The sequence below is a fragment of the Aphelocoma coerulescens genome, chromosome 23, assembly GCF_041296385.1.
Source record: "Aphelocoma coerulescens isolate FSJ_1873_10779 chromosome 23, UR_Acoe_1.0, whole genome shotgun sequence".
Lineage (NCBI taxonomy): Eukaryota > Metazoa > Chordata > Aves > Passeriformes > Corvidae > Aphelocoma > Aphelocoma coerulescens.
Window position 1 is genome coordinate 7,969,544 of NC_091036.1, and position 23,870 is coordinate 7,993,413.

General features: G+C 52.6%; 1 protein-coding gene across 2 annotated transcripts; it reads right to left on the reverse strand.

Annotated features, from left to right (window-relative positions):
* Positions 1–7,119: 7,119 nt before the first annotated feature.
* On the reverse strand, positions 7,120–15,910 carry OPRD1 (opioid receptor delta 1). 2 transcript variants are annotated; one of them, XM_069035939.1, is made up of 3 exons: positions 15,657–15,910; positions 8,371–8,720; positions 7,120–7,652 (listed from the first exon to the last, which is right to left on the reverse strand). In XM_069035939.1, the coding sequence occupies exons 1-3, from the start codon at positions 15,908–15,910 to the stop codon at positions 7,120–7,122; spliced, it is 1,137 nt and encodes a 378-aa protein (XP_068892040.1). The 2 variants fall into 2 exon arrangements, with proteins under 2 accessions (XP_068892040.1, XP_068892041.1); XM_069035940.1 differs by having other exon boundaries at positions 15,672–15,703.
* Between the last annotated feature and the right edge of the window lie 7,960 nt (positions 15,911–23,870).

The window sequence follows — 23,870 nt, forward strand, 5'->3', positions numbered from 1 at the left end:
CCCTGTCGTCTCTGTCACCCTCTCTTTGGTTCCCTGCCTGTCTGATGGGGCACCCCGGTGTCTTTGGGTCTCCAGGGACACAACCAAGCCCGTGGCACAGCTGGAAGGATCCTGGCATGTCCCTGCTGGGTGCTCCCAGCTGGAGCTGAGCCAGACGTGTGTGGAGACGGGAACCCATGGGGCAAATTTCCATATCCTGGTGTGACTGGAGCCCCAGGTCCTGTTTACACTTAATTCATTGGGCAGGAGCAGGTTCCTTAATGAGCCCCTGGGCAGAGATGGGCTTTGGGCACTGGGAGCGCCTCAGGCTGTTGGCAGCTCTGCTGCTCCCATGTGGGACAAGCTTGGATTTACAATCAGGGATGGCCTCAGCGGGTCCAGCACTAGCTGGGGGGGCTGGGGGCACCCACCTCCCATCAGGTGGGTTTGTGTTGGTGGTTGCAGTCCTGGGCTTGCAAAGGACTCTAAGCGTGACGTTGGGATGTGGGCCCATGGGGAACGTTGTATTGCCAGGGATTGAGCCCGTATTTTGCCATCACTGCAGGCTGAGCCAAGAGCAAGTGCTCCCTGATCCCATGGCTACTTCTGCTCCCTGGGGACCACTACCATTTGATGCTCTTCCGTGAAATGTGACCTGCTGGAGACCGATGGAGAAACTGCTCCCTGTCTTGGGCTTGATTCCCAGCAACAACATTTATCCAAAACCAGCCTCAGCTGCCGGGGAGCTGGGACCCAAGACCCCACATCTCAGTGCTTCCAGTTCCTCCCTAGCCCCAACACTGGCAGGTTTTTACATCTATATCTCCCACATTTGGGCAATTCCTTGCAGCAGGAACAGGGTCAGTGGTGGCACCACTGTGTGGTCACCACAGGGTTAGATCCTGCCAGGAGCCAATGCAATTCCCTGCTCCAGCTCCTGCAGATGCAGAGAAAATCCAGATCACTCCCAAATGAGATGGGATTGTACCTATCCTTGTGGGGCTGGTCCTGTTCCTGGACAGGGGAAAACATGTCTTTGTGAATGGGGAGCTTGTTGGTATTTTCAAGAAACAGGGGGAAAAGGGCTGGGGGAGAACAGTAAGATTTAAAATATTCAGAACTGATGAATCAACCATTGTCTTGGGAGCCAGAGTGACGCTTCAGTGGGAAACTGCTGGAAACTGGGGGAAGGATGAGCCCCCACACAGGGGGGAGAGGGTGGGCAAAGGAAAACAGCTTAATTGAGGAAAGGGAAATGTCTCATTAACGAGTTTTTGTGCTCACAGAGTGAATTGGGGGTGTTTTAAGGATGAGGAAGGAGGAATTTGGGTCCTGTAGAGCCGATGGGCTCCTGGCTATGTCAGGATCCAGCCTCAGTCCACGGTGGAGGTTTTGGAGTGCTGACACCTCCAGACCCTCCCTCATCCCCAGTTGGCAGCTCCAATCCCACACTGTGGTCTCCATCATTGCTATTGGAAGTGCATAAAAGGCTTTTGATTTACAGACAAAAGCTGGGAAAGTGGAATTTGAGGGCTTTAGCATCCATGGAGGATGAGGCCTGGTGGTGTGAGGCTCTTTTGAGACCAGAATAAAAGCACTTTGAGTGTTGTTTGCAGGGTTTGTGTGTTTGTGAGGGATTTTTTTTTCATGTTTTTTAACATGTTGCTGTTTTAGATACAAAAATTCTGCCTATGCAGTGGTGCTGCAAGATCTGCAGGGAGGGGATTGCATCTTTCAGGAGGGTTTGGAGGGTACTGAGATTGTTTTCTTGTTCTTCCTTTCCTGCCTATAAGAGGAAATGAGCCTTAATTATGGCCAAGCTGCCTGTGACGGGGTTTAATGATGGGTCTGCAAGTGACAGAGTTTGGTCATTCCACTGTGCTGTCTCTCCCTGAATCCCATCATTAAGGCTGGTACCTGGCCAGTATATCCCAGGATAACTGGCGTGTGAAGTGCTCTGGTGTGGCTCTTGGTAGAAGAGTGTCTTGGGTCTCTTTGGGATGAGAATTGGGCTGAAATAGTGATGTGGCGGTGTCTCTGCCCCCTCCCCAAACTGCTGAAGTCTTGGTTCCTCTCTCATTACAACAGGCCAAAAATAAGGAAAGTCTCACATGGCTCACACGACTCCTGGGAGCTGGGGAAGGGGATCCTGGCTCTATCCCTGCCTGGATGAGCCCCAGCACTCACACAGGATCCCAGCCAGCCCCCATCCCCTCCCTGCATGTCTCTCCCGGTCCCATTTGCTCAGAGAATAAAACAGTATAAATTAAGTAGAATTTGTAACCCTGAAAGAAGAAAACAAATCCTCTAGGAATTATTCATAGTGATTTCTTTTTTCCCTATTAAATGATGAGTTGCAAGACAAGAATCTCTGTAGGGCTGAGAGCCTGGATCCACCCCAGGCTGCTCTGGGGTGAGGAAGGTGGGAGATATCGCTCCTGTCCTCCCCAGGAAAGCCAGATCCATTCATTTCCATCCACATATTAATGCAATTCCAAAGTCAGCCTAAACCTGCAGACAAAGAAACCGGCATCATCATAATTAATCACACGTGTAATAATAAAGCCCAACACATCAGGGTTCATTATTTGGTGGATTAAAAAAAATGGGGAAAAGCATGTTTCCTTCAGTAACACAGGGTTTTGGGCTGCAAAGGTCCCTGGAAATAGCTGGTAGGTGTGTGGCAGCTCCCGTGTGCCAGCACAGGTTGCTGCATAATTAATCTGGGCTGGCTGCTGGTTTAACTGGGCTGTGAAATCACCGGAGTCAGTGCCTGGTTCAGTTTTCCCAGGGTGCTGGGTGATGGAGAGGGGTCCTCAAGTGGTGCTGGAGCAGTGATGCTCTGGCTAAACAACACCCCCAGGCTGGAAATCTGGTTTTCATATCCACTCTGTGCTCTTTTATGGTTTTCTCTTCTTTGGGAACTCAGAAACCTACACAGCAGAAGTGACAAATACCTTAAAATCCAAAGTCTCGTTAAGCCAGAGCGAAGTTACAGGCTCCAACACCTGTTTCTGTTGCTTTTTGCTAAATCCACATTTACATTTAAATTACAAATGTAATTTGGGCCAGAATTTGAGCTCCTAGACTTTTAAAATAAAATTCTATCTTGATGACCAGTGGCAGAAGAGGTTTTTGGTGACTAGGGCTTGCAAACAATCTCAGATAAAAGGCTTTGGGGGTTCACAAAGGTGTTTTTCCAAGTCCAGGTGAGTTTTTAGAACTTGAATTTAGAATCATGGAATGGCCTGGGTTAAAAGGGACCTTAAAGCTCATCTAGTCCCACCCCCTGCCATGGGCAGGGACACCTTCCACCACCCCGGGTTGCTCCAAGCCCTGTCCAACCTGGCCTTGGACACTTGCAGGGATGGGGCAGCCACAGCTTCTCTGGGCACCCTGTGCCAGGGCCTGACCACTCTCACAGGGAAGAGTGAAGAGTAAATTTAGAGGTAGTTCCATCAGTCCTCAGACCACCCTGAGCCAGACCCTGCCCATTTTCAATGCCTGGGAATCACAAGACAGCTGGAAACTGCTTCCTAACTCCAATTTTATTTTACTTTATTATTTTAATTTTTAGAAAGCAGGGTTCCTGTACAGAAATGCCATTCTAAGGCCAAAATCCCGAGGGCTGGAGCTGGAAATAGTGGCTGAAGTACTTTGTGAGGTGCTGTGGATCCGGCATATTCAGCTACATCACGCATGGAGCAGCTGCTATAGTGGGAGGCATGATGGGAGGCCTTGGGGTCACTTTAATTTCATACAGCTATAGACAGACATACATATATATTTATAAAAGCACACAGAGAGTTCCCTCCGAGCATCCTGCCTACAGCATGGCTCAGTCTGGGCAGGCAGGATCTCCCAGTGCTGTTTCCCTGGACTAGGATTTGTCCCCAGTTTCCCAGCCCAGATGAGGGGCTGGAGGAGCTGGTTTTTAGGTGGAAAGAAGCTGGATCATTCCCCAGATCCCTGCTGGGATGCTGTTGGAGTGGGATGATCAAGGTCCATGTCACCCCTTATGCTCTGGCATGCTGCCTGCCACCTATTTTTCCCAGGAATATTCTATCTTTCTTTAAGTCAGCAAACCTGAAGCTCAGGAAAGCTACACTCTTTGGCTGTGCCCTGGGCTCCAAGCTCTGCCCAAGCATGGTGGCATTTTAAAAACTAATGACTTGAAGCATTTTAATCCACTTTAAGGCCATGGCAGTCATGCTTTCCAGCAGGCTGGGAATTCAGCAGATGAAAACAAAGGCCCTGTGGAGATGGGAAAAGCAGGGGCTGAGCTTTGTGGGGTGGCCAAGTTGCTCATGAAGCCCCAAGTGAACCTGCAGCTCCCAGCACTCATGGTGGGGGGGGGTTCTTGCACCCTCTTCCTCCCTCCCCCCCCAACACAATGTCATGTTCTCGATGGGGCTCTGCCAGGGCAAGGGTGCTCCATCCCTGATGCTGGGGTTCACTTCCCCTGTGTCCCCCATTCCTCCCTGTGCTGCTGTGGGAAACACTGCTCTCTGTTGTTCCATTCCCAGCCTTGAACATGGGGTTGGTTTTTACAGGACACTGAGGCACTGGCTAAGACAGCTTGAAGACATCACTGGTATGGGGTCATCACGTGTTTTAGGGGTACTCCACAACTTAATATATCAAGCTGGAATTCAGCTTCATGCTGGAGCTTGGAGTGAATTCCAAAATGTCCTGCTTCACAGCATGGGACATCCCACCCCTGGAGGAGCACCCAGCCTGCTGGGACATCCTGAAATCCCACTATGGCCAGGTCTGTCACCAACCAGCTCCAAACCCACCACATGCTGCTGAGGGTTCTGCCCCAGGGTGGGTAGAGGTGGAGAGCTGAAGGATGGTCTCCAACTCCTTCTGGATACCTTAGTCCCTCTTCTCACAGAGCTGAAGCTCAGCTTTATGTAACCCTAGGGATTTCCCCCAATTTCTGCCCTGGAACTGATCATGCTTTCCCTTATCTGATGCTCCATGAGCAGCTGGGCTTGTGGTAGCAGGGGGTGAGGAGCCCAAGCACGGCCATGCCAGTAGTCCAGGACTCCATTCATGCCTACAAAGGGATTCTGAAGAGCCCCGGTCATGAGCTGGAGGTGTCCAGGGGGATGCAGCACTGAGCAAGAGGCTTTTGCCTGTGGCACATCGACACGGTGCAGGCAGATGGGGAGGATCATTCACATGCATCAGCACAATTGATTTGAGACCCTAATGGGCAATTTCACCCTATTTGATTCCTTTGAAAGAGAAATTGGTTTTGACTGCCTTGCAGGCTCTATCTTTCTAACGAGGAGGGCTGCGTTTTCCACAGTTCTGGAGAAAGGTGGGGCTGGTGAGGAGAGGTAATGGCTTTTATTAGCCTAAATTGATACAACTGGAGAAACCAGACACAAGCCAAGCTCTGCATCCGCAGCCCGTTAGCCCCAGGTGCATCTGGGTACTTGCCTGCTTCCTCCAGCTGTATCAATTTGTTCTCTCAACTGCTTCCTCCAAGCATCCTTCTCCTTGGGCTGTCTGAGTGCCTGGGAATGACAGCGGGAAGGTGAGGGAAAGGAAAAGTGGTGGTTCATGAATGTGGTGCAGGGCTGGAGGGGGTATTCAGGGAGTGGGAGAACCCACCAGTTATTGTTCAGCTGCAGATAATGTGGTCAAGAGGTCCCTGGACAGTGATTCTTGCAGGACGCATTGGGAGCTGGAGTTCAGCCATCCCTTTGGAGGGATGCTGTTCCATCCAGATGAGAGCTGAAATACCCAGATCTCTGTCTCTTGTGGGTGCTTTCTTGGTGCCTGCACAACCTCTGTCTCTGCTTGGAGAATTGTGAAAGGGAGGTGAAATCTTTGTCATCTTCTAAAAAAACCCCCACAACCCCATCCTATCCTTTTTGTCTCTGCTATGGAAAGCTGGGCAGTGCTGTTGTTCATCCTTCCCCTGATGGGCAGGGGAGGGAAAGCCCTTGGTGCAGCCTGTTATTCCATTCTAATTACTTTAGCACTGCAAGAAACAACTCCAGTTCCTACAAATTACTCCCTTAATGAGGTTCTTCTTGGGCTTTATGACTTCATCAGTTCCCTGTCACCCTGATGGATTCTGGGCATAGGGAATTTGGTATTGGCACACGGATATGGGGTCAACTTCAGATGTGCCCTGGTCCATACCCTGCCCATATCCATATTCATCACATCCATGTCCAGGGCAGCCTTAGCTGCACTCAGAGGTCTCTAAATAACACAGTAATGACATTAACAGTAGAAAGTTTTCTCTGGGAGCAGTCCCAGTTTGAAGGACTCCAGGAGAATTTTTATAATGGATCTGGAGCTTTTTGAAAACAGTATCTCTGAGGTGGCATAAGTTTCTCTTCCCATCTCTGGTCGTCTTTTGGACACAGCTCAGAGTGGGATGGAATAAGGTCCCATGATGTGGCAGAGGAAATGGCCTCCAGTCATTCCAGGGGAGGATTAGGTTGGATATTAGGGAACATTTTTTCACTGAAAGGTTTGTCCAGCCCTGGCACAGCTGCCCAGGGCAGTGGTGGAGTAACCATCACTGGAGGGATTTAACCATCACCGTGTGCATGTGGCACTTGGGGACGTGGGCTAGTGGTGGCCTTGGTAGTTGTGGGAGAGTGGTTGAACTTGATGATCTTGAAGGGCTTTTCCAATCTGAATGATTCTGTGATCCTGTGATCACTTCCTGGCACAGTTCCCTTCTGCCATGGGAGTGTTTCCACTCTCGCCATGGGCTGTGGTGTCATCCTGGCCCATGCAGGAGGAGAAGCATGTGGACATTGCAGTCCTGGTTCCCTGGGCTCTGCCAAGAGCCACGTGTCGGAGGGTGACAGCCCTTGCTGGGTTTTGTTGGTTGAGGTGGTAGCAGCAGTGGAGCATCTTTGCCCAAGTTGCCTCTTTTTCTGGTCCTCTCCCTGCATCATTTGGTGAGTCCCAATTCTCCCACTCTTCTTTCCCAGGACGAAAAAAGTTTTTGCAGTCAGTCTGTATGCAAACCCAGCAGTGTTACCGAGCAGCAGCCAGGCCACCATTCTGCTAGAACTCTGTGGTGGTGACCTGGGTGACTTCTGAGCGCAGCTCGTCTCCTCCATGTCCCTGGCAGCCCCGCTGGGGGCTGCCCACTTCTAGTCATGCTGGCTTGTTGCGGGCTTCAGAAGGGGTGCAGGTGGAGACATGCTCCCGCGTGGTGTTCCTGGCACGGGAGAAGCTGTTCTGGTCCACACGGGCTCGGAAAGGCAGGCAGAACTCTCGGAAGCACCTCTTGAAGTTTTCATCCAGGAAAGCATAGAGGACAGGGTTGAGGCTGCTGTTGGTGTAGCCCAGGGCGATGCAGAAGTGCAGGCTGGCCACCACGTAGGGGTTCTTCTTGTCTATGTCCACCAGTGTCCAGACAATGACAAAGATGTGGATGGGTGTCCAGCAGATGATGAAGGCCGCCACCACCACCAGCACCATGCGCGTGATGCGCCGTAGGTTGCGGTCCTTCTCCTTAGAGCCTGAGAGGAGCCGGACGCTCTTCAGGCGAAGAATCATCAGCCCGTAGCAGATGGTGATGACCAAAATGGGGACCAGGAAGGCAAAGATGAAGACACAGATCTTGGTCACGGTGTCCCAATAGATGGGAGGATCAGGAAACTGGAGAGTACACAGGACCATCCCATCTGTAGGAGAGAGGAGGGTCAAAGAGGGAGCTGGTGGAGTGTCTGCTGAGAATATTCTGCCTTCTGCTCAGTCATGGCTTGTTAAAACCCCAGGGAGACGCATTCTTACCTGCCTGCTCTTGGCAGAGGTTCCCCAGGAGCTCTGTGCCATCAGACCCCTGCCCACAAGACACTGAGGGGATGCAGTGGATGCAGTGACCCTGGAACCTTTTCCCTGCAGAGCCTCCTGGGCCATTCAAGGCCAATCCTGCCTTCTCTCAGCCCCCATAGTGGACACACCCCATGTCACCCTCCACTGAAATCTGTCCACTTCCTCAAGATGCCCAGAGTTTTCCCTAGCAGCCAAGGGCCAGCATCCCCACACAGGAGCTGCAGAACTTAGTGTGGGCCACTTGGAGACTTTGCAGCATCCCTGGGAGTGTTTACAGGCAGATGATTTGCACTCCAGGAGCTAGGGAGAGGGACTGGTTGGACTGGAGATGGGGAAAGTTTTGGCATCCCTACCCTTAAGGGGAGAGGAGGACAATTTCTGGGACAGTTTCCAAGACAGGAAACAGCACCACAATGCTTTTTCCAAGACAGGGAACATTTATGGTGTCATGGAGAGGTGTCCACCACTGACCACAAATCTGCTACAGGACCAGAGGTCAAGTTTGCCAGGTCACCCCTGGGATGGACCAATGGGAGAGGAGGGGAATGTGTCCCCAGAGCCGCTTGCCTTTTGACTTGGTGACCGCCATGACCATGATGGGCACCCCAATGAGGGAGGAAAGCACCCAGATGCAGACATTGATGATCTTGGCTTTGGCCGGCGTGCGGAAGTCCAGGGCCTTGACTGGGTGACACACAGCGATGTAGCGGTCCACGCTCATCATGGTGAGGGTGAAGATGCTGGTGAACATGTTGTAGTAGTCAATGGAGAGCACAACCTTGCAGAGCAGCTCCCCAAAGGGCCAGGTCTCCATGAGGTACTTGGCGCTCTGGAAGGGCAGTGTGCTGGTGGCCAGTGCGTCGGCCAGTGCCAGGTTGAAGATGTAGATGTTGGTGGCTGTCTTCATCTTGGTGTACCTGGGGGTGGCAGAGAAGGGAGATGTTAAGGTGGTCAGGACACTTGACGTGATGAGGAGAGGGCACAGCCTGGCTGCTCACAAAGTGACACCAGCCTTGGTAGGCAAAAGTACGTGTTGTGACATGCCTTTCTGCAGCACCAATGTGCTCAGCAACTTTCCAGGTGCACCAGGGAGCACATTGAGGAAGGACATGGAGCTGTTGGAGCAAGTCCAGGGGAGGCCACCAAGATGGCTAGAGGGATGAAACACCTCTGCTATGAGGAAAGGCTGAGAGAATTGGGATTGTTCAGCCTGGGGAAGAGAAGCTTCGAGGTGGCCTAACTGTGGCCTTCCAGTCCCTGAAGGACCCCACAAGAAACATGGGGAGAGACTCTTTACAAGAGCCTGGAGTGACAGGATATTAGATGGGATATTGGGAAGAAATCCTGCCCTGTGAGGGTGGGGAGGCCCTGGCACAAGTTGTCCAGAGAAGCTGTGGTTGCCCCATCCCTGCAAGTGTCCAAGGCCAGGTTGGACAGGGCTTGGAGCAACCTGGGATGGTGGAAGGTGTCCCTGCCCATGGCAGGGGGTGGAATGAGATGAGCTTTAAGGTCCCTTTTAACCCAAGCCATTCTATGATTCTGTTCTTGTGTGTTGAATTAATAAAATCACAGAATCCCAAAGTGATTTGGGTTGGGAGGGACCTTAAAGCTCATCTCATTCCACTTGCCAGCCATGGGCAGGGAGCCACACACCACATCCTGGTATCTGAGCAGGGGATGACGTTTGTATGTGCTGTGCTGGGACCTGCAGAGCATGGCTTGGCCCCTGCCACAGTAGTTTTCCTGCACCTGACCAGGGAGGTGACACTCATTCCACACCTGCTTTTGTTCAAAGGAATAAAGAACTTTCCAGAGGAGTTAATTCTCCAATGAGATTGATTTGCTCCATTTCCCTGAACCAGTTGCAAAATGTCCTTTATCCCCTCAACCCTCCTTCATCTGATTTTCTGCCCAGTAAATTGTGATTATCCAGCCTGCTTCCCTGTCAAGTTTGCTTGCAGAAATTGGATCGATTACCCCCGGAAACAGGCCATCTGGAAGCAGCCCAATTAGCCAGCCTGGAGCTCCAGAGCCTTTGGGGAAGCCTGGCTGTGTCCCCCAGGGCATTTGGGAAGGGCTGGCTCTGCTTCTGGTTCTTGTCACACCATGGCAAGAGAAATGCCTGGTCCCTCATGTCCAAACCTTTCCTGAAGGGATGAGGCAAAGTTATGGTGGATGCCAGAGCAGCAGGGATGTGTGTGGGTGTGTGTGTGTCCATCCCAGGAGCAGCCAGTCCTGCAAGTGTTGGTCAAAGGGATGCTTTGAATGGCGTGGTGGCTTGGAAATAGATACTGAGGGATCTGCTGGGCACCCCCAAAGGGCAACACGTGTGGGGTGGGAGCAGCTCTGTGGAAGACCCTGCTCTTTGCAGGGCTACTCTATCAGCTCCAACTCTTCCTGGGCTCCCTTCCAGCGAATCTCCATTGCTCAGAGCATCCTCCCCAGCCCCAAGTTTCTTTAGGTGCACCCTAATTAATACAGGGTCAGTTTGCACAGAACCATCTCTGTGCATAGCTAACCTGCCTGTAGCAGCACTGGGATAGGGCACGGAGAAGGGAGATGACCCCTTCGTTGCTGGGATGAAAAGATTGTTTTCCTTGGAGTACTTATGAAACAGATAGAAAGTGATTTCTAATGTGTGTGATAGAGGTAAGACAGTTTTAAACTGACAGAGGGCAGGTTTAGATCAGATATGAGGGTGGTGAGGCCCTGGCACAGGCTGCCCAGAGAGGCTGTGGCTGCCCCATCCCTGCAAGTGTCCAAGGCAAGATGGGGCTTGGAGCAAGCTGGTCTAGTGGAAGGTGTCCCTGCCCATGGCAGGGAGTGGAATTAGACAGGCTTTAAGGTCCCTTCCAATCTAAACCATTCCAGGATTCTGTGATAATTGGCACAGCTCATTACATGTCAGGGTTACATGGAGTAAATTGAAGTGGGGGGATTGAGTAGCTCCCATCTCAGGTGGTCCTGCCCTGGCTGGAGTCCAGGAATGCAGGCTGGTGTGGGAAAGAGGCTCCTGGGATTGCTGGTGGTACCCAATCTCTTTCCTTTATTCTTTCTCCATCTCAGCAGGGTCAGTAGAGTGTATTGGTGGGGACAGAGACCCACCGGATACCACTGTTGATAGAACTGGGAACTGGAGCTGAAAAACTCATTTTTCTCTGGGAGAAAATAGAAAACAGCAGTTTAACCCAGCTCCCAGCTCCAAGAGCATTCCCGTCTCCTTCACCATGGCTGCAAATGGCAGCCCATTGCCCAAGGGTGGAAATATTCGAGCTGAGCTTTTTTTTTAAATTTAAATATGGCATTAAAAATGTCTTGTCCTTGAAAAGTCCTTTTCAGTTCTCTTTAGTGTTATTTTCCAAGTGCTTTTGCAGAAAAGTTTCCTTCCAGGTTAAACAAAAAGCTGAGAATTTGTGGTACTGTCAGGTTTTGCCTCTCCTATGTGAACAAACAGTCAGTTCAGGTAGATTCACATGTCTTTCGTCTCTGTTTTTTGAGTAAAAAACCAGTTATTCCTTCCACAGTCTGCCAGATGTGCTTGACTGTGCTGGGTAAGCACTTCCCAACCCCCTGTGAGATGTGCATGGGGTGGGGGACTGGAGGGGTGGAGCTGTCACCCATCCCCAGGCAGGATGGGGCTGGTGAGGGCAAAGCAGTGACTGGGACAAAGGAGATGATAGGTATGATGATGGAAATGGCTGGCATGTTGGGTGAATGTCTGGGATGATGGGTTGACTCTGATGATGCATTTGACTGCAATGATGGGGATAACTGGGATGAAGATGGGGATAACTTGGATGATGAAGGACATAACTGGGATGATGGAGTTGACTGGGATAATGGGGATGACTTGGGATGGTGATGGGGATGACTGGGATAATAAGGATGGCAATTTAGCCTCCAGCACTGGGGTTTTGGGCAAGATGCAGCCCCCTCCAGGCTTGTTCTGAGGTTTCAACCCCCTGCACAGGGTGGGGCGTCCATCCTGATGACCCTCTGAGCTGCAAATGAAGCTGCTGCTCCAGGAAAGAGGTTTGTTGCCCACATTAGAGCAAACCATCCACTGCTGCTGATGGAGCTCCCCAGGCTGCCAAACCCATTGCAATTAAGTGAGTGCCTTGATTGGGAAGTTATGCACTTGAACGGAACAACGTGGGAGGTGTTGATGGAGAGAAGAGATGGGAGGAGATGAGGCAAGCACAGGGCAGCTCCACATTCCAGTCTCGACTCCCAAGTAGGGACCCCCTCTCCAAACCTCTTGGAAAATAAATAAGTGAAAGAAAAGTGAATAATAAGTGAAAGAAAAACTCCCGGAGCTGCTAAAAGCTGCTGCCTGAAAGAGCCTGGCTTGACAAAGCCTGCACCCAGGTGTCCTTGCAGCCTGTGCGGGAGCTGGTGGGGGGCTGATGGGCTTGGTGGGGATGAGGGCACTTGCAGCCCCAAGCTCAAAGCTGCAAATTGCTTCCATGGGTATTTTTAAAAGCATCTGAGAATGCAGTGGCAATGGCAGTGCTGGTCAGAGCTGAGGTGGGGTGGGTGCTGGATGTGCTGGGCTCTCTCCAGCTGTGCGGGTAGGTTTGGCTGCTCTGGAGAGGGATTTATTTGGGGTTTGGCTGTGCTCGGCTCACGGTGTGTCCATTCACAGAGCTATGTACCAGGGTCCTGTGTCTGCATTTGCCAGCTCCTGGCACTCATGGACTTTGTGGCAAACTCAGTGTAGTCCCTGAGGTCCCTGACCCTTAGGATGTGCTCCAGCTGTTCTTGCAGACTGCCTGGATCCCAAGGGCACTGGGAGGTGGCACTGGGAGAAGACCACAAGGCAAACACCCAGAATCTCCCTGGCAGTGATGTCCAAATCTGAGCCAATCCCATCTCACAGTCCTTTCTTGCATGAACACAGGTCTCCCCTAGTCCTGGCCTAAACCCTGACGACATGGAGGAACTCTGACAAGGACCCCTGGGAAACTCCATGTGGCTTTGGCCATGGAAGGGGTGAAGGCACATGTCTCCGCAGCCCCTCCTGTTCCAGGAGCTTGAAGGATGATATTTGCTCATTTAATGGGAGATATTCCCCATCCCTGGAAGTGTTCAAGGCCAGCTTGGATAGGGCTTGGAGCCACCTGGTCTAGCGGAAAGCAACCCTGCCTATGGCAGGATAGTGGAACAAGATGATCTATAAGGTCACTTCCAACCCAAATCACTCTGTGATTCTGTGCTTAATTCCATCATCAGCTGGAAAATGGGGGCTAGAAGCTGTGGTGATGGGATCTGTGGATCTGTCAGGCTTGCTAAAGCCTGGCTAAGGTGTGGTTACTCAGGGAGTATAATAGGGAGGATGTTGTTTGCACATGAAATCACTCTCTTTAAAATGCCTTCCCTCTCCTCTCTGAGCAGAACCACCTGGAGGGGGTCTAAGAACACTCATCCCTCACCCTGACATCACTCATGGCATCTGTCTCTGCTGCAATTACCTCCATTTGCTTTTTCAGACCAGGGCTCATTTTTAATGCCACTTTGAGTGGATGAAAAATCCCATTAGGGGTCAGGTCGGGTCAGTGACTGACTCCCCCATCCCCTTCCCCATTGCCCACCCTCTTGGATGGTTAAAAACACACAGCAGAGCCCTGCAGAGAATGGGGAGCAGGGACAGCAGAGCCTGATACCAGGATGATGGGCACTCCAGGGTGGCTCATGGACACGTTTCAGGATGGTTTCCTTCCCTCCGGTGAGTCACCATAATTATTTGTGCACAGACAGTGCCAGGCTGTGCTGACCTCCTGTAACAATAGCTATGGACTGAAAGGCATGGGGAAAGGAGGGTGGAAATGGTTAAAAAAATGTGAATTCTGAGGAGTTTGTTTAAATCCAGCCACCAGCTCTGGTTTGGTTCCAGGGTTTTGGTGAAGCTGGGGTTACAGCACCACCTGGGGCAGTGGGAATTGGGATTACCCCACAAGTTCTGGGCCACCAGGATCAAGCCCCCTCCAGTGCAGAGAGGGTGGCTGTGAAGCCCAGGCACACAGTGAGACCCTTCTGCTCCCTCTTGCCAGGCAGGAGGTATAGGGGTCTGTGCCCTCACAGAGTGTGACTGCGAGTACAGCTCCATCCTTTGCTGCTGGCAGGGCTGTGGAGGGGCTCTGTCAGCCCTCACTGCTGGCATTGGTCCTGTGCTCTGCAAGATTTGACTTCATGGTCCTGATGCCATGAAGATTTTTTTGCCTTTTCTTGTATACCCCTGTTATACCTTTTTTACAACTTCTGTATTCTTAGTGCTTTTTGCCTACATTCTTGGACTTGTTTGTCAAGCTGAGAGACTAAACATTTTAGAAGCTTCATAGTTAGGGATCAGTGTGCCCCAGACCCCAATGTGTTCTCTCCAGAACACATTCTGTAAACTAAGATAGAACCATCCAGGGGAAGGCTCCTTGGGGAGAGGAGCTCACTCGAGCCTCTCATTGGGGAATTTTTGATAGGTATGCTAATTAGTAAAATCTATAATGTTATACCAGATCTTTTAGGGGTGCATTTTGCAGTGTGCATTTGACCTGGACATGTGCACCTTAGGATCCTTAAAATAAATACCAAGGTAAAATCCCTTTTCCCTTCTAACCATGTATGACTCTTGATTTTAAGACCAGGAAAAGGCATCAGTCCCATTTTTCATGTCAACCCATCTCATCCAGGCAGGACCAACCAATGTCTCACACAAAGGGACTGATGAGATTTTGTACCTTAGCACACGTGCCAGGCTGGATACAGCAGCATCTTGCCATGCCCCATCTTTAAAATGGGGGATATTTGGGTCATGTTGCCTGTCTTGGGGTGCAGAGACCCTGCAGACTCCCTCTCTTCCCAGGGAAAGCCTCACCACAGGTGCCAAGGTCTTGGATGGAGCCCAAGTGGGTCTCTCTGCTGCTGGAGATGGTGCCCCACACTAAGGGGACCAGAGGACAGCTCAGCTGTCGTGGGAGATGGGGCTGGGCCATGCAGTTTCTGCTCTTTGCTAGAGAAAAACAGACGTCAGGCAGCTGCAGGAGGTGCCGGCACAAGAAGGAACTGGGAATGGACTGGGTGGGTAATTCCCACTGATGGAGTGGGGTGGCAGCAGTGGGAACCCACCAGCCCCTGGCTGAGGCGGGGGTCTGGACCCACCCTGCAAACAGGGCAGCTCCCAGCCCGCAGCGTGACCAGCCCTGCGGCTTCTCTTCCTCACAAAAGACAAGGGGCACCCGCTTGTGTATGTCCGTGCCCCCCAAACACAGCTCCCTTGCACCACCCGAGCTGCTCCAGGCACACATGGCCTCTGCTCTCACCCCTCGCACAGCACCTGCGGCCCCTCGCTTCCCCCCCCCCCTCCCCTCCCCCCCACTTGCACAGCTTGCACACGCACTGCTCCACACACATCACACCCGTCAGGAGCACCCGTCTCGATGCTGCCTGGGCACAAGAAGCCGATGCATACCCAACCCTCCTTCTGCTGCTGGCTCACTCTCGGAGCACACTCACCCCTGGGGCAAACTCACACCCAGTGCAGACTCATACCTGGTGCACACTTACTTCTGCTGGTTGACACACAGCACACACTCACCCCTGTGCACACTTTCTCTTAGTGCAAACTCCCTCCTGGTGCACAGACGATCCTGGTGCACACTCACCCCTGGTGCATACCCACTCCTGGCGCACACTCACTCAATGCTACATCTCACACCTTCCATGTGCTGCACGCTCACCCCTGGCACACCCTGGCTCCATCGGTGCTCTCGCACTTGGGTGCCCACTCACCCAAAGTGCCCCCTCGCTCCCTGCACACACCCCACCCCTCGTGGGCAGCGGCCGGGGTGCCCAGCTCTCACCTGATGATGCCGTACATGACCAGGACGTTGCCCAGCAGCCCCACCACGCACACCACGGAGTAGAGCGCAGTGATGACGATGGCGATGAGGATGGATGTAGCGTTCTTGGCCCGCTGCGGGCCCGTGTCGTTGACCCCGTGTTCGGGCAGGGGGACCCAGGCGGTGCCGTTGCCCCAGGGGGTGGCAGTGGCCGTGGACAGCACGGATGGCAGTTCCGCGGGCGCATCCATGGTCACATCCGTAGGCAGCTCCATGGCCCGCGGGCGGCCGTGGCCCCCCTGGAACCGCCGGGCGCATCCGAGCACCGCGGGTTCGAGCCCCGCTCCCGGCCGCTGACGCCGCCGCCTCCCGCACCCGCGCGGGCCGGGAACGCTTTATAAACCCGCGTGTCCCCCAAGCCACGTGGGGCTAGGGGCGGCCCTGCTCGCCCGCCCGCCCCCCCCCTTCCCCGCCTGCACCCCTCCCTCTCCCTGCCTGCTCCCCAGATCCCTGCCTGCTATTCTCCCCCTTGCTCCCTACCTGTCCCCCCGTCCCGCCTTCCTCCACCTCGGACCCTGCCTGCCTTTCCACACTTGGCAGGTCCTTGTCTTCCCTCCAGGGTCCCGTTTTCCCCCCATCCCTGCCTGCCTCGTCCCATGCTTCCATTCCTCCCTTCCTCCCCCACAGATCCCTCCTTGCGCCTCCCCTCCCCCTCCCCTCCCCCAAGCCTGTCGCTCTCTCTCCCCATCCCTGCCAGCCTTCCTTCCCGGTTCCTGTCTTTTCAGCCCCTCTCTGACCCCCGCTCTCCCCAGTCCCTGCCTCGTTTTCCACCACCCAGTTCCTTACCTGCACCCCCTCTCCCCCATGCCTGCCTCTACCTCCCCTCCCTGCTTGTCTTACCAACCCCCAATCCCTGTCTCCCCCCCCCCCCCCAGCTCCTCCCGGTTCCTGCCTCCCCCCCGTCCCTGCCTGTCGCCCATCCCCGGAGCCGGCAAAGGCTTCGGGGGCGGCCCCGAGCATCTGGGGGTTCCCGAACTGGAGGGGAAGTGCGATAGATCCCGGCGCTACGACTCTTTTGGGTTTTCTTTGTCTGTAAGAAAGCAGGGGGACAAACAGCCCCCTTGTTCACAAAACAAAGCCGGGGTGTCTCCAGTTCCCCCTTGCCCTCTGCTTTTTCTTCCTCTCCTTCACTCTCCCCACCATGTGTTGCCGGGTTAGAGGGTGCTGGATGGGTTTGGGGGTGCTGAGAATGTCTTGGGAGGATGTTGCAGGGCAATTCAAGAGAGATATTGTGGGATGAGGGAAGGAATTGACGGGGTGCTGGGGGGAGAAAGATGCGGGAATGCTGAGGAGGGATTTGGGGAGCAATGTTGAGGGGATTTAGGAGGAATTCTTGGGAGGGAATAAGTAGGGATGCTGGGGGAGGTGCTAAAGAGGATTCCGGGGGGGCTTAAGAGGAATGCTGCTGCAGGCTAAGGGATTTAGGGAGATGCTGCAGAGTGAAGATGCAAACACAGACCCACAGCAGCACCTGCTTAGCAGAGCTGGGCTTTGTGGGATGTTGAGGGTCACCCTCCCCTTTCCAAGAATCCTTGCCAGCCATGGGGCAGGACCACCTTCCTCTGGCAAGGCTCCCCCTTTTCAGGGTCTGCAAAGCTGAGAGGCAGGAGCCTTATTTTTCCTGGAGCCCTACTGGATGTGGAGGCTGTGGGTACCCGCATTTGGGGTGTCCCCAGCTCCTATTTGCTTTGGGAATGGATTAATTCATTGTCCTGTGCCCTGGGACAGAAGTGGCTCAGAGAGAGAGGATGATTTGCTACAATTTTGCGTACATTTGGCTCCAGAGGGACTGAGCAGGGGACACAGGACATGGAGGAGAGGCCAACAGCTTGTTCAATCCTGGAGATGGGGTATTCAGTCTGCGCAGAGCTCTGCCAGCATCAAACTCCTGCAGTGCTGAAGCATCCAGACATTTCATCAAGAGCCTCATAAAAACGCCCAGGAGGGAATTAATGGCTTTTCATTCATCCCGTGGTTCAGACGGTAACCAGCTCCAGGGCCACTGAGCAGGGAGGCAGGAACAATGTGCTGTGGGTTTCTGTCCTCATGGTGTGAGGTGGCCATGGTCCTGGCTTTGTCCCACAGGGCTGGTGGGATGGGTAAAGGCAGGAATTGGGAACACAGGGATAGATTTAGTAAGAATATCTTGGTCGTGCGTTTCAGATGCATCAGTCTCCTTACCTGGAGGGTGTTCCCATGCCTGCAATGGTTTCATAAGCCCAGGCAGGACAGAGGGGGATGTCCTGCATCTGTGTGTGGTCCAGAATACAGGATTTAAACACCTTCCTGGGTGAAAACAGCGTCCCAGACCCAGAGCGAGGTGTTGAGTATCTGCTGTGCCCAGCTCTGATGCAGGCCAGCTGCTGATCTCTCCCAGCAGGAAGGAAACATCAGGTTGGGGAGTGTAAAATAGCTTTTAGTGTGGCTGAGGAGCTCTCTGGAAGAGAACTCATCCCTTCACTTGGCTCCCGGCATGGCCAGAGCCCTCACACTGACCCTTTTCCAATGGGTTATCTGCAAAAGACTCATCATCCTGGCAGGTTCCAGCAAACATGTCCTCTCAGCTCAGCTACAGCATTTCTTTATAAATTTTTTTCAGCTGGAATGTTAAAAATAAACCCAGTGGACACATAAAACAAATGGAAAATCTTTAAAGGGCTTCTGTGTTCATCTGCCTGCTCTCAGCTATTGCTGCTCCAGCTGCCAAGCCCATAGATGGGCTGCCATAGATGGAATTCTCAAAATTGGGGAAACTGAGGCAGAGGAGGCATGTTGGAGGGGAGACCATCACCCTGTTGCAGTGTATGGAGCCTGGTGGGTCTGGCAGGTCCTGACCCCCAGCACTGGTGCTGGGAATTCTGTCTGCATCCTGAGTTTGATCGATGCCACTTTATCTTCCCTGGGAGGGTGGCGAGGCCCTGGCACAGGGTGCCCAGAGAAGCTGTGGCTGCCCCATCCTTGGAAGTCTCCATGGCCAGGTTGGATGGAGCTTGGAGCAGCCAGGGATAGTGGAAGGTGTCCCCACCCATGGCAGGGATTGGAACTGGATGAGCTTTAAGCTCCCTTCCAGTCTAAACCACTTTGTGATTCTGTGATCTTGGATCAAGTCCTGCTCTCCTGCGAGGATTGCTTCTCTTAGGAAATTCTCAGTGGCAATGCCTTAGCTCTTAATTTCTCCCCCACACCCTGAAAAATAAATAAATAATATATCAAATTGAGGTGGTGAGAGCAATGCTGAGGCTGTCGAGGAGCACAATTCATGTTGCTCCTTTGCTTGCTGAGCTGAGGTCCATCCAAGGGGATTTACAGCTGGAGCCACTAATGGCGGTGCTTTGATTTACTCAGAAGCTGCAAACTTGACAGTGTATTTCACAGTGAGAAGACCGTCTTCTCTGGAATTTATGTGTTTTAATTAAAATGGACGTAAAAATAATGTGCATGTGCTGTGAATCTGCTCTGACCGGACTCCAGTCAAAATCCATGGCAATCTCTGGAGGTTAATGGAGGAGGAAACAGGGGAGATGAGTTCTCCATGAATATTTTTGGGAATTCAGAAGGACACTGAGACTCTCTAAGTGCCTCTCACCTTGCCATGATACTGTTAGGGAGAGCCTTGCACTGGAGCTCTGATGACGCTGGAACGGCTGTGTCCTGTGCTGAGGTGGGAGCCAGGGCAGCTCTGCCAGGTATAGAACTATGATAGAAATATACAGATATCTAAAATACAAATATCTAAAGCTATTTAGATAATTTGATATAATTTCCAGTTTGGCAGCCAGCTTGAGTCCTGCCTGTGACATTTCAGAGCTGTGATGCAGAGAGGGGAAACTCCATTTCTTATTCCCCCTCCAGAGTGTCTATCTTCATAGAATCATGGAATGATTTAGGTGGGAAGGGATCTTAAAACCCGTCTAATTCCACTCCCTGCCACTAGACCAGGTTTCTCCAAGCTCCATCCAGCCAGGCCTTGGACACTTCCAGGGATGAAAGTGTTCCATTTTTAATGGATTTTTGCCCCAAGTGTGAAGAAGCAGTGCTGGGAACACCAGGTGCATTGGCTTTCAGTTGGGGCGAGGGTGGTTTTTGGCAAGAGGAGCAGCCCTCAGTGTCAGACCATGGGCTCTCCTGCTTCCCTTGCAGTCCCTGTGCTGCTCTCTTGCCTCCCAATGCTACACAAGCAGGATTTTTTTTGTGCAGGGTTTTGTTTTTAGAGCAAATACTGTGCAGACCTGGAGCTCAGCATCTGCAATCAATCCTGGGGATGGGGATTGGCTGAAATGCCACTATCAGTGCTGCATCCTGGTCCCAGTGTTGTCCATGACCTTTCCTAAATCCCACATGAACCGGTGCTGGATGGTACCCATAGAGAGGCACACACCATGTGTGTGGGCACCACTTTCTCCATCCCATTTCCTGCTTTTCCACTCACATTCACAAAACCATTTTATAGGGCTCTGTTGATGGAACATCCCTGGATTCTCAAGAGGGGCCAAAATTGTTGGGACAGCAAATGAATAAAACCCTCAACAAATCCACTACCTTAGAAGTCAAAATCAGATGCTGCTTGGAAAACTTCTGGAATGTTTCACCTGCACCCTGCCAAGAGAGGGAATTATTTTCATGGCTTTGCTCTTAGTAGTGAATGCAACCCTTCCTGGGAGGAAGGAAGGAATGTGGTGGCAATGGCTGCTGTTGAGCCCACGAGCTCCCTTCCTCTCCTCTTCCTTTCCAGATGGTAAAACCGTCTGCCCTTGGGGGTATGAACGCATCATGGGGTCTGCAGGCCAAGCCTAAAAATAGGAGGATGTGTAACAGGAACTGGGAGAGGGATCATGGTGTGGGAGAGATCTGGGCTAACCTGGGAGACCTGGGCAGAGCAGAGCCAGTGCAAAAAGGTGGAGCCTCATCAGGCTGAGCGGATGGGATTTTCCAGGTGAAAGATGGGAAACTGGAGATGGGATGTAGGCTCCCACAAAGCTGGAAATCCAGGCAAGTGCTGCACCTCCCAGAAAACAACATGTGAAAAGAGCAGGGCTGTGTTTGCACCATCCATCCATCCATCCATCCATCCATCCATCCATCCATCCATCCATCCATCCATCCATCCATCCTTCTGTCCTGCCATCCTTCCATCCTTCCCCTTATAGAAGTGATGCACCAACCCTTGCAGAAGGATTTACCAGCTTCCCCTCCTCCCCCTGAACTGCTGTCACCATTCTCCAGGGTCTGATCCCACCCATCTCAACTCAGAAAACCAAGCACGATGGGGGCACCAGGATGGAGCTCAGCTTGTGGTGAACCACTTTGGGGGGGGGGGGGCACTGGCATCTAGCTCCCCTCATTTTTAAGGATGAGCCGGGACATGTGCAGAATCACACCTTGGGGAATTGCAGCAGAAAACGTCACTTTGTTTTCTGTAGAACTGAGATGTTTTGGGGCTTGGGAGAGAATGGACCAGGTGCTTGATGAGCATCAGCCCAACTGCACTGGTAACCACCGAGCTGCAAGTCCAGGCTGCTCCCCCATCTCCCCAGGGCTCATCACTTCCCCTTCCTCCACTGACAGCTCCAGATAAATCGGCCTTGAAGAGGAAAATGGGCTGATTTGTGTGTTTTGTTTTCCCATGTCAACATATCTGAGTGTTTTCATACCTTGCGGGGCAGCTGTTGCAAAGAACAAAGCCCATCCGTCAGGGGAGTTAAAATTAGATGAGATCCTTCTCTGCCTCACCATTCTGCGTGGCTGCATGTGAGGTGGGGGGTTTGCAGCTTTATTTCCTCAGCATTGTGTGTGGAGAGGCTGTCTCTGAGGGCAGGGTGTTTGCACACTGCGATGGCCAGAGCCTGGGTTGAGTCCAGAGGCTGGATGGAAAAATCTCTGCTTACCACCTTGCAGGAAACAATCCCTCTCCCAGAGGTCGGTGATCTCTTGAGGGTGATGCCACCAGTATCCCTGAGATGTTATTTGGACATGATAGGAGCTGTCCCACTGCTGGGCTCGAGCTGGTGACAGTGCCAGCCTGCCCCATGCCCGCTGCTTCTACCCAAGGCTGGGGGCAGCAGGGCTCCTTACAAATACAGGGTGAGTGCATCTGCTGGTTCATCCTTTTCCATGAAAAATGCCTCCAAAAACATGATTATTTAATTGCAGGGGTTAATGAGTCCTTTTCCTTCACTCAGGCTTGTGCCTGGCCTCGTGGCAGTGACAGGGACGGGGACAGTGATAGCGAATGGCTCGTGGGCACCAAGCTGTGCTGGCAGCGAAGGAAGGACAGGCATCACATCCCATCCCCAGGGAACTCAATACCCACGGGAGCCTTTTTCTCTGATTGTTGCTTATTTAGGTGTTTTCACCATCCCACTGCCCCCCTCCGTGCTGCCTTTGTCTGACAGTGGAGCACTGATTGGGAACTGGCAGTGTCTCCCTGGATTTTGGGGAGCTGGAAGCCTGAACTGTGCCCCCCTCAGCTGGCGCTCAGAGGTGGCAGCGCTGCTTCCATCCGATGTGCGTCGGGAGCATTAACAGCCTGTGAGTCATCTCATAAATGAACCATCGTGGGAAGGGGGTATCCAGGGCAGGATGCTGCTCCCAGACAGAGCTGGGCTGCAAAAATAAAGCTTTTTGCTGCTGGTGGAAGGAATTGGTGTCAATGTGACCCCTGGGCTCACCGAGGGGCTGGGTTTTCCTGGACAGGGAGCAGGTCCTTTGAGACTGAGACATGGGGACCATGTGTCCTGGTGCCTGGGGCTGGTTGTGACATGATGGGGGGCCAAGGACCCTGTGCACATGGACAGACACACATGTAGCACTACCACTACCAAGGGACAGAGAGGAGTGTTAGGGCTGGGTTTCCCAAGGGATAAGGTCTGTTTTTCTGTCTCCTGTGAGTCTGACAGGAGATTTGCCAGTGTCTGTTACTGTACCAGCACGATGGGGGTTAGACCCATGCCAGATGGGGGTTAAACCCCCCGGGCCACCTTCAATCATCCTGTTCATGGAGGAGGCAGGTTTCCTTCTCAGCATATAAGTGTTACATTTTCTACAGCTTTTTAGCTCCAAGCCACAGAGCAGGGGGGATGGTCCTGCCATCACCCGCAGCCCTGAGTGCCAGTGCCAGGATGGGATGGATACGTGGCTGTTCAGCTTTTTGATTGACCTCCTTGGAGGCCTGTGGAGATGTTGGGGAGACAGCAGGTCTTTCATGTTGGGAATCCAGGTCAGCTGCAATCCTGCTTCTCTCTAACTGTGCCAAATCAGAGAGCGCAGCTTATGTGCCTCTTGCTCTGGACTCAGACCCCGGGTCTTCCCTCCACTTCTTCATGCTCCTGCAAAAGTCCGTGGGATAATTTGGTTTGGGGCTGGGAGAGGACAGGAAACCTCCTTTCAGTGGAAACCTGGTGGAAAAGCACAGGAAGGTTTGAATCAGATTTGGTTTGGGGCTGGGAGAGGACAGGAAACCTCCTTTCAGTGGAAACCTGGTGGAAAAGCACAGGAAGGTTTGAATCAGTTTTGGTTTGGGGCTGAAGGATTGAGATTTGACTGATTCGGATCTGGAGACATCAGGCGCTGCAGAAAGAGCATCAGCTCCCACCAGCTTTTTGTTTTTGTGCCAGTCATTCTCTGCCAGGACCCAAGATGTGGAGGCCAGGGAAGCAATGGCATGGGACCAGTAGTGGTTACAGGGTGTTTTAAACATCTGATTAAGGCTCTTTCCTGGTTATCTTGGAGCTCTCCATATCCTGTGCTTGGTTTGGGTGGGGCAGCTGCCTGGCTGTGGGGCAGCACAGGGACCAGCGTGTCCCCTCACAGTGTGCGCTCACAGTCAGCAGGTCCCGAAGTGATGCTCAGGTTTACGACAGGATCCTGGGAGGTTTTGAAGATGCTCAGCAGGTCCTGAAGGCAGGAGGTTTTCAGGGAATCTGGCTGCAGCATCCCTCACCTGCATGGCTTTGGTCCCGGATGTGAGGAGGTGTGATGGACGGCTCAGCGCTGGGGCAGGGCTCATCCCAAAAAGCTCAGTAAACCTCTGGATTTTTCCTTGACGGTTTGATCAAGCTCTGAAGGGCTCAGGAGCTGGGATCGGCCAGAGCAAGGCTGGATGCAGCTGTGGCCAGAGACAGAGCAAAGCTCTTTGGTCACCAGCTGCCTGCTTTACACCCAGCTCATCCCTGACTT